The 18,836-nt window shown below is 47.4% G+C and overlaps 2 protein-coding genes across 8 annotated transcripts in view; both read right to left on the bottom strand.

Annotated features, from left to right (window-relative positions):
• Positions 1 to 3,650: 3,650 nt before the first annotated feature.
• C2H1orf35 (chromosome 2 C1orf35 homolog) lies at positions 3,651 to 9,491 on the bottom strand. Its single transcript, XM_069959163.1, has 9 exons — positions 9,408 to 9,491; positions 8,747 to 8,855; positions 8,450 to 8,600; positions 8,086 to 8,131; positions 6,036 to 6,118; positions 5,868 to 5,940; positions 5,488 to 5,567; positions 5,251 to 5,373; positions 3,651 to 4,143 (listed from the first exon to the last, which is right to left on the bottom strand). The coding sequence occupies exons 2-9, from the start codon at positions 8,838 to 8,840 to the stop codon at positions 3,900 to 3,902; spliced, it is 894 nt and encodes a 297-aa protein (XP_069815264.1). The 5' UTR covers positions 8,841 to 8,855; positions 9,408 to 9,491; the 3' UTR covers positions 3,651 to 3,899.
• Positions 9,492 to 11,813: 2,322 nt separating this feature from the next.
• ALS2CL (ALS2 C-terminal like) overlaps positions 11,814 to 18,836 on the bottom strand; it is a 46,364-nt gene continuing 39,341 nt past the window's right edge. For 6 of the 7 annotated variants that reach the window (XM_069959160.1, XM_069959161.1, XM_069959156.1 and 3 more), the window contains 8 exons: positions 17,754 to 17,813; positions 17,429 to 17,605; positions 16,995 to 17,037; positions 15,991 to 16,059; positions 15,119 to 15,180; positions 13,785 to 13,934; positions 13,478 to 13,574; positions 11,814 to 12,976 (listed from right to left, as the gene is read on the bottom strand). In XM_069959160.1, the coding sequence (XP_069815261.1) occupies positions 12,929 to 12,976; positions 13,478 to 13,574; positions 13,785 to 13,934; positions 15,119 to 15,180; positions 15,991 to 16,059; positions 16,995 to 17,037; positions 17,429 to 17,605; positions 17,754 to 17,813 (706 nt within the window). In that variant the 3' untranslated portion in view covers positions 11,814 to 12,928. The remainder of the gene's footprint in view (positions 12,977 to 13,477; positions 13,575 to 13,784; positions 13,935 to 15,118; positions 15,181 to 15,990; positions 16,060 to 16,994; positions 17,038 to 17,428; positions 17,606 to 17,753; positions 17,814 to 18,836) is intronic. The other variant, XM_069959162.1, reaches the window with a different exon arrangement.

The following is an 18,836-nucleotide window of genomic DNA, read 5'->3' on the forward strand; positions in this document are numbered from 1 at the left end:
CCCTTCCCCATTGCTGTCATTTGACCACACAGACCTCTGACAGCAGCCCTGCTTCTCTATTTTAGCCTGTTGTACTACACTACTGGATTATGAGGATCTCCATCCTGTATCTACAAACTGCTGCTGTTTTTTCAGGTTTATGCCATTACTATACATTATACTCCACATGCTGATTGCTATACTGTACATATTCAGCTGTTTCTAAATGTTTATTGTTTTATTTGTTTTACCTGTTATTCAGAATATAAAATCATTATTTTTGGGATGTGGAACCAATTATCTGCATTTCAGTAATTTCTTATGGGAAAATTTTCTTTGGTTTAAGAGTGGATTTGAATTAGAAGCACAATCCTGGAACAAATTGTCCTCGTAATCCAAGGCACCATTGTATATGCACTTTGGGCAACCGATTGTATTAGCAATCTGCTGACTGTATGGCCAGCCACAGTCCTCTCTCTGCCCATACAGTATGATCTTCTGCAACAAGGGTCAAGGACCCTAAACCAGCTGTCTACAGCTGTGCGACTCTTCCTTTTGGAAGAGATCCTGTTTTTTTTTTTTTTACACCCCTGGTGTACACTGTGCCTTATTACAGAGTGACTCCTTAGCCATGCACTTTCAGATTGCTGATACCACCTTGTATCCCATTCTGGCTCCCATTATTGCTGTTACACATTCGTTCCGCAGAGGATTGATTGCACTTTACAGTGCTCATTACGGTGGCGGTGGCCATGTTGTGGTGAGTTACGAGTAGCCTTGGTCTCTCATCATTTATTGAAACTTTTTTCAAGTTTGAAATTGTTGCTGAGAAAGTTTGGTTACACGAGGAGCGATGCTGGCCCCTGCAGGACAAGTGCGGAACTTCATACAGAGATGGATAGTAGTAAGGAGCTGCATGGGGCCCCAGGTGCTGCCTTATTGAGATCTCCACCTGAACTGTCAACTACATAATAGGCTTATGCTGTGTTTACACGAAACGATAATTGGCCCGATCGTACGATTAACGATGTCGGAGTAACGATTTTTTTTTTTCATAACGATCAGCATTTAGACGGTGCGATATATCTTACGGAAAATTCGTTTTGCGATCGCTTAAGCCTATCTCACACATTGCTTAAATCGGCGAACGGCTGGTCACACGGAACGATCTGCGAATTTTTTTCGAACGATCAACGATGATTTGAGAACATGTTCAAAGATCAAAATGAACGATTTCTCGCTCGTCGTTTGATAGTTCGCTGCGTTTACACGTACGATCATTCGAATTCGATCCTTATCGCGCAAATTCGCACGATAATCGTTCCGTGTAAACGCAGCCTAAGATACACAGGTTGAGCAGACAGTATCACATAGGTTTAAATAGCACAGCACATGCTAGGACCAGATAAACAGGTACAGCATCCTTGGAATAAATAGCTCTACTATTGCTACTGCTGTAGCTGCGAGCTCTGGGACTTGTAGTCCTACAGCTACTGGTTATATACAGGATGAGCAGGCTCGGCTGTATAGAGAAATTTCTAGTCTCAGTCTTAATGCCTCTCCATGCCCTGTGGCCGCTGCTCTCTCTGGTGACTTCCCACCTCACTTGCCTCCTGGTTGAGGCCGACATCATGCTGAGCACAGGTCAATTCATCTTGGGGCAGTCCCCCCCCCTAGCAGTCTCCTCCGGACGGGTCTTTGCCATTCTCTCCCAGCCCCACAATAGAATTAATTGCTAAAATATTTGCCTCCTCCCCCGCCCGCCACCATGAAAGCAGCGAAGCCGCTCACTGGGGTTTTAATTGACCATTCATAGTGTCACAAAAACAGCCGAGGCCGAAGGAGACAACCAGAAAATCAGCCCTGAACACAGGAGAAGAAGCAAGAGCCCCCCGCAGTCACCATATTTATCACATACGTCCAAGGGCCCCAATAATTCTCAGACACCCACAAAGGGGGGCCCAGAGGCAAATGTCCACCAGAGAGGGAAGTGCCAAAGCCAGGTGGTAGTATATAGATACCTAGGTTATACCAGCTGTACATATACCATTATATACAGTATATATCCAGGTTATACCAGCTGTACATATAAAATTATATAGAGGGGATACCCAGGATATACCAGCTGTACATATATAATTATATACAGGAGATCCCCAGGTTATACTAGCTGTACATATATAATTATATACAGGATATACCCAGGTTATACTAGCTGTACATGTATAATTATATACAGGAGATACCCAGGTTATACCAGCTGTACATGTATATTATATACAGTAGATACCCAGGTTATACCATATGTACATATATAATTATATACAGGAGATACCCTGGTTATACCAGTTTGTACATATATAAATATATACAGGAGCCCACAGGTTATACCAGCTTTACATATATTACTACATACAGGAGATCCCCATGTTATACCAGCTGTACATATATTACTACATACAGGAGATCCCCATGTTATACCAGCTGTACATATGTAATTATATACAGGATATCCACAGGTAATACCAGCTGTACATATATAATTATATACAGGATATCCACAGGTAATACCAGCTGTACATATATAATTATATACAGGAGATACCCAGGTTATACCAGCTGTACATATATAATTATATACAGGATATCCACAGGTAATACCAGCTGTACATATATAATTATATACAGGAGATACCCAGGTTATACCAGCTGTACATATATAATTATATACAGGATATCCACAGGTAATACCAGCTGTACATATATAATTATATCCAGGAGATACCCAGGTTATACCAGCTGTACATATATAACTATATACAGGATATCCCCAGGTTATGCCATCATGCCCTATATCACCATATACAGGATCATATACACTATATATATGACCCTCATGTCAGGGAGTGTTGCAGCAGTGCGGGGTTATGTGGGGGTTCTCTCCTCCCCCCTTATTACAGCCTCACCCCCGGTGACACACTGTGCTCAGACAAAGCTTGGGTTTTATGAAGTCGACTCTTCTGTTCCTTCCTGTGGGAAACCCGTCTGGCCACACAGGAAGATGCTGTTATCTGGAGGCTGATGCTGCAAAATTTTATAGAAACCAATTACACGTCTGGAGACAGATGATCGGGCCGGTAATTATAATGTTTCCACCGCCGCCTCTTATAATGCAGCTTGGCTACACCACACCAGGGGCTCTTATATGGAGAGCGTTGTATCGAATTGAAGAAATAGTGAAAATCTGATAATCCAGCATTTGATGTTGGAAAAGATGACCAAACCCGAGCAGAGACTGTATCCCTGTATACACACAGTCCAGTCACTACATGCTTTACACCACCCTAGCTTCCACCTGGCGCTGTGCATACTGATCCTAGGCTGGTGTGATGTCACAGGTGGTATACCATTCTGTGATTGAGGTGGCACCCTATGACAGTACCGTACAGTCAGTATGGCCAATGCTATCAATGTCCATTACTCCATTATAAATTTACCCGTTTTGCGTTTACAGCTCCTATGATCGCACATTACCCCTCCGCCATCCTCCTCTTGTAGATCTACCTTTGATCGGTCAGGCCTGGCAATGGAAGCTATAAGGGGGCGGAGTATGACTAGGTGATGGGGGAAACCCTGTGAAGGGGAGGAGTTTAAACACTATGGGGGAGGAGTCAAGGAAGACTAGAAGTTTTTTATTAAAATAAAACTGTGACCATATTTATACCTCGATGAATGAACGTATATATAGTCTGAGCGGCCCCCGAATCACACGCTGCCCGCAGAACGCGTTGTCAGCCCGGAGACGCTGACCCCACTGACCGTTCCGGCACATCAGTCACTTGAGGCCGGCGCTGTCCCTGAGTGACACAGGAGGCTCCCTGCGGATCACCCTACCACATGTTCCCCTCCTCCATCAATCCTCAGAGTCTGTCATGCCGGCGTTTGGCCCCACGCGGAGACTGCGACCTCCTCCTTCTCCTCTCCTTGGTGGGGGGCCGTGCCAGCCGGTGAGGGGAACTGTCACTGGAAGAATGGGTGTCGGGGCGCTGTGTACTGCGGGGCCCCGGCGAGCGGCTCTGCTCCGATGAATGGCTGTCAGCTCTGCCGGCTCCAAGGGGACGAGACGATGATGGATGACGCTGGGAGGGGCCCGGCCTCTTCCGCCTTACAATAGAGGAGAACAGGTCAGAGCTGTCACATCAGACAACAAACACAACTCAGCACAAAGAGGGGAAAAGTGCAGAGCTGAGAGTGCGGCCAACAGATGAGGACAAGACCAAGAGCGGCCTGATAGATCCCATCACATTATATTACATATTCCATCGCATTACATTGCAGGATATCGGTGGGCTTCTGCTGCTGCAAAACTCCAACTCCCAGCATCCCTGGATAGCTGGAGAGCCACAGGCTGAAGACAACCGCTCCATAGTATATATCGTATCTAGAGATGAGCGAACCTTAAGCATGCTCGAGTTCATTCGAACCCGATCGTTCGGCATTTGATTAGCGGGGGCTACTGAAGTTGGACAAAGCTCTAAGGTTGTCTGGAAAACATGGATATAGTCATTGGCTGTATCCATGATTTCCACATAGCCTTAGGGCTTTATCCAACTTCAGCAGCCCCAGCTAATCAAATGCCGATCGATCGGGTTCAAATGAACTCGAGCATGCTCAAGGTTCGCTCATCTCTAATCGTATCACATTACATTATATCACAGTCTACTTATCACAATATATATTATACCACTTTATATTCTACCACATAGTGTAGTGTCACAATATATTACAATGCATAGATATATGGTATTATATAATGGATCAATGACTATGTTATCTGCTATCACACGCTGCATACATTTTACCCACAATGGTCAGAGGCAGCACCGGAGCCCCCCCCCCTCCTAGTGGTCAGAGGCTGTACCAGAGCCCCCCCCCCCCTAGTGGGCAGAGGCTGTACCAGAGCCCCCCCCCCCCCTAGTGGGCAGAGGCTGTACCAGAGCCCCCCCCTAGTGGGCAGAGGCTGTACCAGAGCCCCCCCCCCCTAGTGGGCAGAGGCTGTACTAGAGCCCCCCCCCCCCTAGTGGGCAGAGGCTGTACCAGAGCCCCCCCCCCCCCCCCTAGTGGGCAGAGGCTGTACCAGAGGCCCCCCCCCTAGTGGGCAGAGGCTGTACCAGAGCCCCCCCCCCCCCCCTAGTGGGCAGAGGCTGTACCAGAGCCCCCATCTAGTTGGGGAGAGCAGGACAGTATCGCAGGATTGGTGGTCAGACTCACCTCTCCCCCTCTGTGGAGTCATCTGACGAGGAGTCTGTCCTCCGACGCTTCTCCTTCTTGTGTTTCTTGTCTTTCTTTTTCTTCTTCTTTTTCTCTTTCTTGGCTTTCTTCCTGCTCTCTGACCTGTAACGCAGAGATGTCCAGACACTTATAGGAACACTGCGCCCCCTATGGTGGAGCAGCATACTGCACAAACCAGTACAAAATCACATGATCAACAATGGTGTCTGAAATCACCTTGATGTCTTCTCCTCTTCGCTCTTCTCCGGCGGCGGCTTCTCAGTAGGAAGATTCTGTCGCTCTCCAGTTTTCTGATGCTACAAGAGGAAGGTAGAGGTGGGCGGTATAGATTTCTCTGTATACTACCACTCCAGATCTGTATATAACAATGTGTGCCATATACAACCACTCCATATCTGTGTATAATAATCTGTGGTGTATAACACCATTATGGATCTGTACATATTACTGTGTGCCACGTACAGGATGTAAGTCACATGACTGGTCACTGGATATAAGATGTCACAGATATGTGATGCCTCTCACACTGGGGTAAGACACCTCTACAGGTCAGTGATATCTATAGAGCGCCCCCTAACACCTAACACCAGACTTACCGTAAAGATGGAGAAGCCCATCTTTGCCGCCTCCTTGTCTTCTTTGGAAAGGTTCATCCGGGCAGCAGTGACACTGAGGGGTGAAAAGCACGAGCAATGAGACAAGTCCGGAATACCCCGTAACACAGGATTAGCAGCAATTAGGGGCTCTAGGATCCTACATCTTACCTGGAGGTCCCCAGGCCCAGCACCCGATCCACACCATGCTCATCCCGGTCGGATCCTTCCCGCTTACATGCCTCAGCAAACTCCTAATAACACAGGAAGCATATGTGATCATGTGACTGCAAGGAAACTGGGAGCCCCGACCCTAATGGGAGAAGCTCAAGTGTCAGGCAACAGACAGTACTGAGAAGAGGGTAACCCCCATGTGCCAAGAGAGAGGGGGGCCCGCCATGTGCCAAGAGAGAGGGGGGCCCGCCATGTGCCAAGAGAGAGGGGGGCCCGCCATGTGCCAAGAGAGAGGGGGGCCCGCCATGTGCCAAGAGAAAGGGGGGCCCGCCATGTGCCAAGAGAAAGGGGGGCCCGCCATGTGCCAAGAGAAAGGGGGGCCCGCCATGTGCCAAGAGAAAGGGGGGCCCGCCATGTGCCGAGAGAGAGGGGGGCCCGCCATGTGCCGAGAGAGAGAGGGGGGCCCGCCATGTGCCGAGAGAGAGGGGGGCCCGCCATGTGCCGAGAGAGAGGGGGGCCCGCCATGTGCCGAGAGAGAGGGGGGCCCGCGACGTGCCGAGAGAGGGGTGCCAGCCATGTGCTGAGAGAGGGGTGGCCACCATGTGCCCAGAGAGAGGGGTGCCTGCCATGTGCCGAGAGAGAGGGGTGCCCCCCATGTGCTGAGAGAGAGGGGTGCCCCCCATGTGCTGAGAGAGAGGGGTGCCCCCCCATGTGCTGAGAGAGAGGGGTGCCCCCCCATGTGCTGAGAGAGAGGGGTGCCCCCCCATGTGCTGAGAGAGGGGGGCCCATTGGCAGATGATGACACCCCCCCCAGTATGCCCCCCGGTATGCACTAACTAGAGGTTGTTCTATACTATTCCTTCAAATGCAGAGACTAACCTCATAATGAGCATTTCAGCAAATGGATTTACTGGCAGTGAAGAGACAGTACTGTGATGACAGGAGCAGTAGTGATCATTGCTGTGATGATGGGAGCAGTAGTGATCAGTGCTGTGATGAAGGGAGCAGTAGTGATCAGTGCTGTGATGACAGGAGCAGTAGTGATCATTGCTGTGATGATGGGAGCAGTAGTGATCAGTGCTGTGATGATGGGAGCAGTAGTGATCATTGTTGTGATGACGGGAGCAGTAGTGATCAGTGCTGTGATGACGGGAGCAGCAGTAGTGCTCAGTGCTGTGATGACGGGAGCAGTAGTGATCATTGCTGTGATGACGGGAGCAGTAGTGATCATTGCTGTGATGATGGGAGCAGTAGTGATCAGTGCTGTGATGATGGGAGCAGTAGTGATCAGTACTGTGATGATGGGAGCAGTAGTGCTCAGTGCTGTGATGATGGGAGCAGTAGTGCTCAGTGCTGTGATGATGGGAGCAGTAGTGCTCAGTGCTGTGATGATGGGAGCAGTAGTGCTCAGTGCTGTGATGATGGGAGCAGTAGTGCTCAGTGCTGTGATGATGGGAGCAGTAGTGCTCAGTGCTGTGATGATGGGAGCAGTAGTGCTCAGTGCTGTGATGATGGGAGCAGTAGTGCTCAGTGCTGTGATGATGGGAGCAGTAGTGCTCAGTGCTGTGATGATGGGAGCAGTAGTGCTCAGTGCTGTGATGATGGGAGCAGTAGTGCTCAGTGCTGTGATGATGGGAGCAGTAGTGCTCAGTGCTGTGATGATGGGAGCAGTAGTGCTCAGTGCTGTGATGATGGGAGCAGTAGTGCTCAGTGCTGTGATGATGGGAGCAGTAGTGCTCAGTGCTGTGATGATGGGAGCCGTAGTGGTCAGTGCTGTGATGATGGGAGCAGTAGTGCTCAGTGCTGTGATGATGGGAGCAGTAGTGCTCAGTGCTGTGATGATAGGAGCAGTAGTGCTCAGTGCTGTGATGATAGGAGCAGTAGTGCTCAGTGCTGTGATGATGGGAGCAGTAGTGCTCAGTGCTGTGATGATGGGAGCAGTAGTGCTCAGTGCTGTGATGATGGGAGCAGTAGTGATCTATACAGTGAGGATCAGTGCTGTGTTAGTCAGCTGCTCTCACCTCCTCTCAGTGTCCGGGGTTCTTACCTCCTTGCTGAGACCTTTGGGCTGACGCTTCACTGTCTTGTACCCTCTGAAACAATAAAAGCAGCGCGGTGAGTACCAGGCCCGGCCCGCAGCCCCAGCAGTCTGGACAATTTCTTACATGGAAATCATTCAGCAAGATTTGTGCTGTCAATGGGCGGTGTATCTGACTGGCCCGGCAGGGTTTGTTACAATGTATCAGTGCAGGTCTAGAGATCAGGCTGTTTACATCCTAGTGTTTTCTCTACACCAGATACAACTGTAACAAAGCTGTGAGAAGTAATAGGTCAGGCTCCGCCTCATTCTCATCACTTAGCCACACCCTCCCTCACAGCCCAACCCACACCAATGGGCACCAGAGACTCACAGGGCGGCCAGCATGGCCTCCTCCTCCGCCTGCTTCACCGCCGCCAGCTCCTGCTCTCTGCTCAGCGCCTCACCAGGCCGCTTCCCCTTTGCGTACCAGGTCAGATCCCGCCCCTTCTGCCAGCGGCCGACCGGAGCCATCAGCGAGTTCCCTGCACAGAGAAAGGAGAGACCGGAACCATGACGGTCGCCATCACCCCAAACATCCCCACCCGAAGCGTCAGTCCTCACTGCCCAACTCGCATTCTATACATGAACCAGGAGGCTCAGGATGAGCAAAACTCTCCCTGTCCATTACCCAGATAGTTCTCCCGCTGTTTATCCGTCTTCACATCTTCCCAGTTGAACTGGTCCTGGCCCCCGCGGGCGCCGCCCCTGGAGGAGCCAAACATGGCGGCTGGTTTATCCTGTAAGGGACAAGAAGGGTTAAACAGTTGGATAGGACACCAGTAATACAGGATACATCTAGGTCATGTGACAATAGGTCTCAGGCACTCTAGCTGTAGCAAAACTACAATTCCCATCATGCCTGGACAGACAAAGGCTGCCCAGGCATGATGGGAAATGTAGTTTTCTAACTGTACACTGCAGCTCTCCCCCATGAAGGCTAAGCTACGGTTAGGGGCAGTCACATGATCATCAAGAGGGTAACCCATAGCAACTGTGGGGCGTATAGTCACATGACTACATAGAAGGTAACTGTGTAGCATATGCCCCCGATATACACTCTACTCGCTGCCATAACAACCAGAGGAAGAACTAATCATAGCAACCAATCAGACGCCAGCTCTTATCTAACTCAGCAGAGAGGTAAATGTAAGTCATCTGATTGGTCGCCATGCTTATCCTCATGGGACATAGTCCCCGGCTCTGAAGAGCCATCATAGCGGCCGCTCCTTCCCGCCCCCGGGCTGTGGAGAAGCTGCACTATCCCCGTTACTCCCAGCAGCATCACTCACTCAGATTTCCCGGGTCCGGACCCCACAGAGCGTCGGACATTCACTTCCGGCGGAGGTCAGGAAGAGGAGGAGCTATACGGTCACATGATCCGCACTTTCAGTGACTGCGTGCCGCCATATTTGTTATGGGCAGCCCTGGGTCCTATGATCACAGCTAGTAATGTCAGTGCTGATCCATCATCCTGTTCCCATAGAAATGTCAGATTGCTGCAAAACTCCTCCTACAGCTCTGTCTCCAGGGTGAGTGTCCACCACTCTCTGTATGCTGCCCCTTAACTGTAAGGGCTCCTGATGAGGGCTGCCAGGTAAATGCTCCCCGCCCTGCCAGGTAAATGCTCCCCGCCCTGCCAATCACCACCCTGCAGTGCAGAGCCTGTGTAGAGCTGGGATCTATCACTATGTGGTCCCTGTATGGAGAATACAGTATAGGATTTGATTCAGTAACAGTGTTGTAGTAATCGCAGTGATAATGGTGTGGCGGTATTATTTGTCCCTTATGTACTGGTTATATAGGTAATTCTGGTGTTGGTATACAGTAACTGTATAGTGTTAATAGTGGTTATGGTGTGACAGTATTATTTGTTCCTTGTATTCTAGTGTTATTGATATGGTGTGGTGGTATTATTAGTCTCTTCTATACTGGTATTATTGGTAATACTGGGCATGGTGTGGTGGTATTATTCGTCTCTTCTATACTGGTATTATTGGTAATACTGGTCCTGGTGCGATGGTATGATTTGCCCTTGTATACTAGTATTATTAATAATAGTGGTCATGACCTGGTAGTATTATTTGTCTCTTATATACTAGTATTATTGGGAATACTGGTTATGGTTTGGCAGTATTATTTGTCCCACGTATACTGGTATTAATGGTAAGACTGGTGCCCTTGTATTATTGGTCATACTGATCATGATGTGGCGGTATTATTTGCCCTTGTATACTAGTATTATTAATAATACTGGTCATAACATGGCAGTATTATATGTCTCTTATATACTAGTATTATTGGGAATGCTGGTCATAGTGTGACAGTATTATTTGTCTCTTGTATAGTGTTATTATTGGTAATACTGGTCATGACATGGCAGTATTATTTTTCTCCCGTATACTAGCATTATTGGGAACACTGGTCATGGTGTAGCTGTATTATTTGTCTCTTTTATACTGGTATTATTGGTAATACTGGTCATGGTGTGGCGGTATTATTTGCCCTTGTATACTAGTATTATTGGGAACACTGGTCATGGTGTGGCAGCATTATTTGTCCCTTGTATAGTGTTATTATTGGTAACACTGGTCATGGTGTGCAGTTTTTCCTTATTAACCTCTCCTTTCCTCTAATGTTGTAATCATCACTGTTTCATCATCACACCCAGATCATGATTACATCACACATAGAAAGCTTCAGTCCATTCCAACAACATCTTCTGGTAATGTCACAACACGTCCAGTTACAGCCTCTTATCAGATAGCTGTGAGGCACATCAAACCTGTATGGTCCTGGATCCCATGACATCCTCTTTGACTCTAGTTTCCAGACTGATGTGTACAGGGCCCAAACCATCCGGCCCAGTTATAGATGAGAGTGGGGGGCAGTTCACATCACATGTGGAGTTTGACTGCTCTATATAAGTCCTGTATGGCATTATGGGTACTCTGTAATACCATATGGCTCTATGTAAGTCCTGTATGGCATTGTGGGTACTTTATAATACCATATGGCTCTATGTAAGTCCTGTATGGCATTGTGGGTACTATATAATACCATATGGCTCTATGAAGGCCCTGTATGGCATTGTGGGTACTCTGTAATACCATATGGCTCTATGTAAGTCCTGTATGGCATTGTGGGTACTATATAATACCATATGGCTCTATGTAAGTCCTGTATGGCATTGTGGGTACTATATAATACCATATGGCTCTATGTAAGTCCTGTATGGCATTATGGGTACTCTGTAATACCATATGGCTCTATGAAGGCCCTGTATGGCATTGTGGGTACTCTGTAATACCGTATGGCTCTATGTAAGTCCTGTATGGCATTGTGGGTACTATATAATACCATATGGCTCTATGTAAGTCCTGTATGGCATTGTGGGTACTATATAATACCATATGGCTCTATGTAGGTCTCGTATGGTTTTGTGGGTACTATATAATACCATATGGCACAGCGTAGGCCCTGTAACACTATGTGGTGTGGTTACTGCTTGGCGGTACATGTGCACTACATGGCACTATGTGTTCTGTCAGAGCTGCATTGTTACATCATACATCTGAAGTGGAGATGCACAGAATATTGACAACCAGCAGAATTTAGAAAGCAGCTGTGGGTGTGAATACAGAAAGTGACACGAAACAAGCTGATACCGACTCCATGAAGGACGGAGCGCCCCCTGCTGACTGTAAATCAATGAGAAGCTTTAATAAGAAAATGCAAGGTTTACAATTTAACCCTTTACAATCCAGCTCACGCTATGAAATTATTGTTAGTTATCTGCAGCAAACATTCCCTGTAGTGTAACCCCCCCCCCCCGTCCTATATACATACAGACTCATAGCACAATATAAATATATATCTACATAATAAATAGTTTTATCCTCAGCCGCTTCCGTCCGCTCAGTTGCGCCATCTCTACATCACTACAATCCCATAATCGTACATAGTGACCAGAAACGGCTAAGCGAGTGGAAGTGGCTGGAGGTCAAGCACTACCCCTTTAAGGGAGGTTTATGGCAGCAATGGGTTTGATCCACGGCTTTTGTGCAATTACAGTAAATGTAAAATCACATCATCCAACACAATAACTTATCAAGTAGTTGTAGTGACATCTAAGGGTTAGTTTCAGATCTGCTTTCGTGTTTCTATACTGCGCATACAGTATGGATTGCCATTCGCCTCATGATCGGTCAGGTTCTTCCTGATTCTTTACACTGCAGTTCATCTCCTGGCCAGCAGGGGGTGATTTAGGCATTTCATTTTAATGTGTGGAGTGCACCAATTTTTTTTTCTCTGTCATACAGTTAAAATTATTATTCATAATAAATATCTATAAAATCTGATTTGTTAAAAACTGTTTTTTTTCTACTTCCAGTTCTGGCCTGCAGGTGGTGCTAGAGATCTCCGATTTTGCTGCAGTTCCACTTCTGGTCAGTGGGTGGTGCATGAAGATATCTCCAGTTCCATTCTGCAGCACTAGGTGGCACTGGTAAGCTCTAAATTTGACCCTTTTACTCCTATTTAGAAGCAGGGTTGATATATACTCAGCGTTTTCTCCTGATTTCTGTGCTTTGCGTCTCTGCACACGTCTTATCTATGAAATGTATCTATGTAATGAAAGATCTGTGCGACTAGCATGGGAGGAACGTCCAATCCACTCCACGTCCTGTACGATCCAAAGTCATTACGGAGAGATAAGACAAGCTCAGAATTAAAGGGGATGGAGAAAAAACACCTCTGTTCAATGTCAGTGCCGTAGTCGTACGTGGTTATGATCTGGAATCTGCAACTCTTGTCACTTGAAAAGCCGAACCTCGTCCTTCTGAATGTGCTCATAGCAAGACTGCAGGAGAAATGAAAGAGCAAATGATGTGTCTGCTTCATGGGTGTCAAAGCCCCGCCCCCTGTATGACATCACTGATATATAATATAATGACATGATCATACATGAGATCCACACACCTTACACTTCAGGAACAGCTATTCTTCTATTTCTGCTGACAACCAGCCTGTATATCATGTATGAGAGGTAGTCACAGCCCCGCCCCCTGTATGACATCACTGATATTTAATCAGACAGGAGATCCACACACCTTATACTACAGGAACGGTTATTCATCTATTACTGCTGACAACCAGCCTGTATATTGTGTGTGAGAGGTAGTCACAGCCCCGCCCCCTGTATGACATCACGGATATAATATAATGACATGTGATCCACACACCTTATACTACAGGAACAGCTATTCTTCTATTACTGCTGACAACCAGCCTGTATATTGTGTGTGAGAGGTAGTCACAGCCCCGCCCTCTTCACTGTTTTTTGGCAGTCATCCTCACTTACCTCCAGAGCTGTCAGCAGGAAGTCATTGATCCCTCCTCGGTTATTGGGATCCATCAAGTCCTGAATGAAGTGGATCTCTGCCCCCAGGTGTTGTATACTGGAGAGTGTATATAAGTGGAACATCAGTCAGTGTATGGACATTTTGTTTCAGCTTTCCTGTGACCCTTCATGACATGTGATCACCCCCAGCCTATCACAATAGCCTTTCAAAAGTTGTGGAAAAAACTATGCATTCTGGGGATTGTAGTACTGAGCAACTGCTCAACAAGGAAGCAGTAAGAAGACGTGGTACAATGTGGATTCTTACCCTGCCCGAGACACCACATATATGAGAAGGGGCAGCAGGTCATCCATGGGCAGCTTATAGTCCTTACTGAGTACCCGGGACACGGTATTCTCGATCTCCTGATACGTCTTCAGGATGATTTCCAGCTTCTCCTTCGGGTCGACTGTTGTGCTGAGGAAGAGATGACATAAAACAAGTAGGAATTTGTATCCACAGATGTGAGAAATTTCTGCCTAGGCCATGTAGGGGGCGACAGTGAGCAATGCTGATGATAAGAAGGGCTCAGCACAGTTATAATATGTTGTGAGGGAAGAGATCAGTCCTGGGTCACGCTTCCACTGCACGGATTTGGGGGTTAAAGGTAAAGGAGGTGGCAAGGTGGCAACCTGTGATGTATGTTAGTATTGGTTGCTCTACGGTCGTGCCCCATGGAAGGTAATTCCATTAGTCGTACTAAAAACGTCAGGACGGTCCGGGAGGGAAATTGTGCCTCCTCCAGCTATTGGTGGAGGATGCGGGCAACCTGATCAGTCAGAGATGAAGCCAAAGCCCCATTACTGTATTTCTTTTACTGACAGACTTACAATGAGATTTCCAGCCATATTGGTTGTAACTCATAATTCTGATGATTCTGTTGGCTTAGGTAGAGGTTACCGTGCAGCTTCTCCTGTCAGGTCTACACTGAAGGGGCAGAGGCCATGGTGGATCACACACACTGCAGCTCCCTGACTAGTTACTGTGGATACATTGTGATATGTATTATTCTATAGGTTATCGGGCAGCCCGTCCTGTGAGGTCTGAAGGGGCAGAGGCCATGGCGGATCACACACTGCAGCTCCCTGACTAGTTACTGTGGATACATTGTGATATGTACTATTCTATAGGGTATCGGGCAGCCCGTCCTGTCAGGTCTGAAGGGGCAGAGGCCATGGCGATCACACACTGCAGCTCCCTGACTAGTTACTGTGGATACATTGTGATATGTACTATTCTATAGGGTATCGGGCAGCCCGTCCTGTCAGGTCTGAAGGGGCAGAGGCCATGGCGATCACACACTGCAGCTCTCTGACTAGTTACTGTGGATACATTGTGATATGTATTATTCTATAGGGTATCGGGCAGCCCGCCCTGTCAGGTCTACACTGAAGGGGCAGAGGCCATGGCGGATCACACACAGCAGCTTCCAGTAGTAGTAATCAGATTTGTGTAAAAGACACAAGTAGATGAAGACACCATAAGAGACAAGGTGGCCTAGTGGTTACACGAGAGGTGGTAAGAGTCCACACTGATCCCAGAATTCACCTCTAACACTACACATAGATTACCCCCTATCTTCTTCAGCCTCCGGGACTTACATGATCTTCTGCAGACACTCGGTTGCAGACTGGAAACACTTGTGTCTCACAATGGAATATCTCTAAAAATAGAAGAAAATTGTAATGATGTCACTGAACCGTCTCAGGCAATGCAGAGTCACTATACTCAGTGTCATACACCAGTCACCTCCAGAGCTGCACTCACTATTCTGCTCTTATATCATATCTTATCCTCCAGTCACCTCCAGAGCTGCATTCACTATTCTGCTATTACTTCTAATTTTATATCCCTGCCACCTCTGGAGCTGCACTCACTATTCTACTGTTACATCATGTCGTATCCTATAGAGCTGCACTCACTATTCTACTGTTACATCATGTCGTATCCTATAGAGCTGCACTCACTATTCTGCTGTTATATCATGTCTTACCCTCCAGAGCTGCGCTCACTATTCTGCCATTCCATCATATTTTATATCCCTGCCACCTCCAGAGCTGAACTCACTATTCTGCTGTTATATCACATCTTATTCTCCAGAGCTTCACTCACTATACTGCTGTTGCATCATGTCTTATTCTTCAGAGCTGTACTCCATATACTGCTGTTATATCATGTCTTATCCTTCAGAGCTGCACTCACTATTCAGCTATTACATCATATCTTATCCTCCAGAGCTGCACTTACTATCCTGCTGCTATATCATATCTTATCCTCCAGAGCTGAACTCTGCTATTACATCATGACTTATTTGCCCTTCATATTGGGATGACTACAGGGAATAGGAGATAAGGGCATATTGGGACAGAAGCAATGATCTCGGATATTTTCTCGGATCTCCCAATAGTTAGTGCCCCCTTTGTCATGTGACCGCTGACTCTGCACCCCCCCCCCCCCTTCCCTTCCATCTCACCTTTATCCTCGGGTAGGGTGTGGGCTGAGTATTGTTGGGGTTAGCTGGATTCCTGGTCAGCGGCAGGGCCTGGGTATGGGGAGAACCAGGATGGGGCCAATAGTGTTTTACTTTGTTACAACAATGTGGCAAGTGGTAACGTGCTGGGATCCAAGCGGGAAGAACATGCTGTCATGGCGGGTCAGTGCTAAGGAGGCAGCACATGCAGCTACAGAGGTGAGAGCTGATTTATCTATAGGCCCCACAGTGATGGAGACAAGAGACTGAGGAACAGGCCCAATGTCACTGACAGAGAGAGTGTGTGTGTGTGTGTGTGTGTGTGTATGGAGTGTGGGGGGGGGGGGGATGTTCAACAGAGCACAAGTGGGCAGGCTTTGTAGCTGGCTGAACCTGCACTGGGAGAGGGACCCAGAAGAGTTATATGGGGTCCTCGGCTTTCATGCAGGTCTCCTAAGGTTTCTTGATTCAGGGTTTATAGTATCATCCTCTGTATTCTCTGCCCTGAAGGTCTGAGTGACCATACAGTTACACCTGCACAGTCCACTCTATCCCCTCCCTGCACTCATCTCTATGATCATAGAGAGAACTGTGTGGTCTTACAGTTACAGCTGCCCAGTCCTCTCTATCTCCTCTCTGTACTCATCTCTATGATCATAGAGAGAACTGTGGGGTCTTACAGTTACAGCTGCCCAGTCCTCTCTATCCCCTCCCTGCACTCATTTCTATTATCATAGAGAGAACTCTGTGGTGTTACAGTAACAGGTACAGCTGCACAGTCCTCTCTATCCCCTCCCTGCACTTATCTCTATGGTCAGAGAACTGTGTGACCATACTGATATTGGGGAGAACAAGTCTAGTCTGGCATCTATCACAGAAATAGTGATATATAGTGTATATACCCTGAGCACAGGATTCACACACATTGTATCATGCATCTCAGGTTGAGAGTCTTGGGAACATGCAAGTGCTCCATTCTATTCCTGTGACCTGGCGCCATCTCTTACCTGATTGGCTGTCAGCTTCACGTCCTTTAGAGGCCACAGCTGCCTATGGGAAGAATGGATAGAAATGAATAATAAAAATATTCTTATAAGAGACTTCAATCTATTGCTCCCTGTTATCAGCCACTTCATGGCACAGAATTGCTGACTATTGGGTAATTTAATAGAGCCCGGAGTTGGCAGATGATAAAAGGGATACTGGGGTCTGGAGAAGGACAGAGGAGTCTGGAGAAGGACAGAGGAGTACAGAGGAGTGTGGAGGAGGATAGAGGAGTGTAGGGTACAGAGGAGTGTGAAGGAGGATAGAGGAGTGTAGGGTACAGAGGAGTGTGGAGGAGGACAGAGCGGTCTGGAGGAGACAAAGGAGTCTGGAGCAGGGCAGAGGAGTCTGGAAGAGGGGATAGGGTTTAGGGTGTCTCCCCTCTTTATACACTCACCTCTGTACATCTAAAAATTCCAGCAGTTTTGTGTCATTCAGGTGACCCAGACGTACAATACCCTGCCAGTAGAGGGCGTCCTCCTGCTGCTGATACAGCATATACAGCATGAACAGGTCAGGGTGGAAGCGTGGGAGGATTGCGGGAAGGATCACGGTGTACGGGTTCAGCTCCTCACTAAAAATAGAAGATAATTATATATAATGAAACCAAAAATATCCAAATAAATGAAAAATCAAGGAATCCACATATACAGTAAAGCTTGTATATTCATTACATCAGTAACACCCCACAGCTCCCGAGGGATTCTGGGAAGAGTGCTTACCTCATCTCATCCTTATGTGGCCCCCGGCCTCCTTTATCTTCTGCCATGGCGAGTAAGGCTCTGAAAACACATAATAGAGAATAGGGGACATTATTAACCCCCTTTAACTGTTGAACCACCGGACACCGGGAATAACACTGACTGTATGTATGATATTCCAATATGACCCCATTACAGCGCCACTACCCATGTGTGCACCACATTTGTATTGCTTTTATAAGGTGTCTCTGCAGTGACCTGGGGTTGCTGGGTGGAAACAGCAGGGGGATAGGTGGTGGTGTTTTGATTGAACACTTGTCACGTTGGCCAGGGGTGGTGATGTGCATTACAGAGTATACTAACACTATGCTTTGTAAAGGTAGCACTGTGTGTGTGGGGGCCGATGCAGGTCCACTTAACCAGAATAGGAGTGTCAGGTCTTGTTCTACGAGTCCCAGCATTAGACGACTGGGTGTAGTTAACCCCTCAAGGTTCCCTGAGTAGGTCAAGTAGGTTTCAGTGGAGTACGTCGGCTTACACACTTTGCTCCACTGCAGACTAATCCCTGTTCTGGATAGTCCTGACTAACTGTAGAATAGGTTATCCCAGACATAGGCTAGGTTTTTCCCAGGTGACCATTACCCCACCTTTGGGATATATACTGGTTATGAGGAAGTCTCTCATAAGAATCTGTAATCTGTGATTTCTGACAAGGCCCTGGCCCTCAGGTCAGGAACGCTGCAACCTGCTTAGGTAATGTATGGTGCTTGTGAAATCGTTGGTGCCCGATGATTTTAGGTTTGAACCTAAATAAATAATCAGACGATGACGCGATGATCAGTTGATCATTGTCTCTATTCCACGGGGCAATAATTGGCCGAATCGGGCCAATTCAGCCGATTATCTCTCCGTGGAATAGGCCTTCTAATGGTACCGGTACTGAAACACTACATCTCCATTTCCAGTAATCTGCTGCCCACTGCCGGTTGTTAAGGAAAATCTGTTTCTAGTAACAGAGACCAAGAAGAAACACATGAGATAGTGCCTAGATACTATATATAAGCCTAGATAGTGCCGTATGCAATAGAGAGAGAGTCTGCACTG

The sequence above is a fragment of the Dendropsophus ebraccatus genome, chromosome 2 (genome assembly GCF_027789765.1).
Source record: "Dendropsophus ebraccatus isolate aDenEbr1 chromosome 2, aDenEbr1.pat, whole genome shotgun sequence".
Classification (NCBI taxonomy): Eukaryota; Metazoa; Chordata; class Amphibia; order Anura; family Hylidae; genus Dendropsophus; species Dendropsophus ebraccatus.

Excerpts from the sequence above, each read along its gene's own strand:
- C2H1orf35 (XM_069959163.1), bottom strand. The coding sequence starts at position 8,840 with ATGTTTGGCTCCTCCAGGGGCGGCGCCCGCGGGGGCCAGGACCAGTTC. Across the intron at positions 5,941-6,035 it reads CTGGGCCTGGGGACCTCCAG|TGTCACTGCTGCCCGGATGA; the intron begins GTAAGATGTAGG and ends TTCACCCCTCAG. Across the intron at positions 4,144-5,250 it reads GACTCCACAGAGGGGGAGAG|GCGGAAGAGGCCGGGCCCCT; the intron begins GTGAGTCTGACC and ends CTCTATTGTAAG.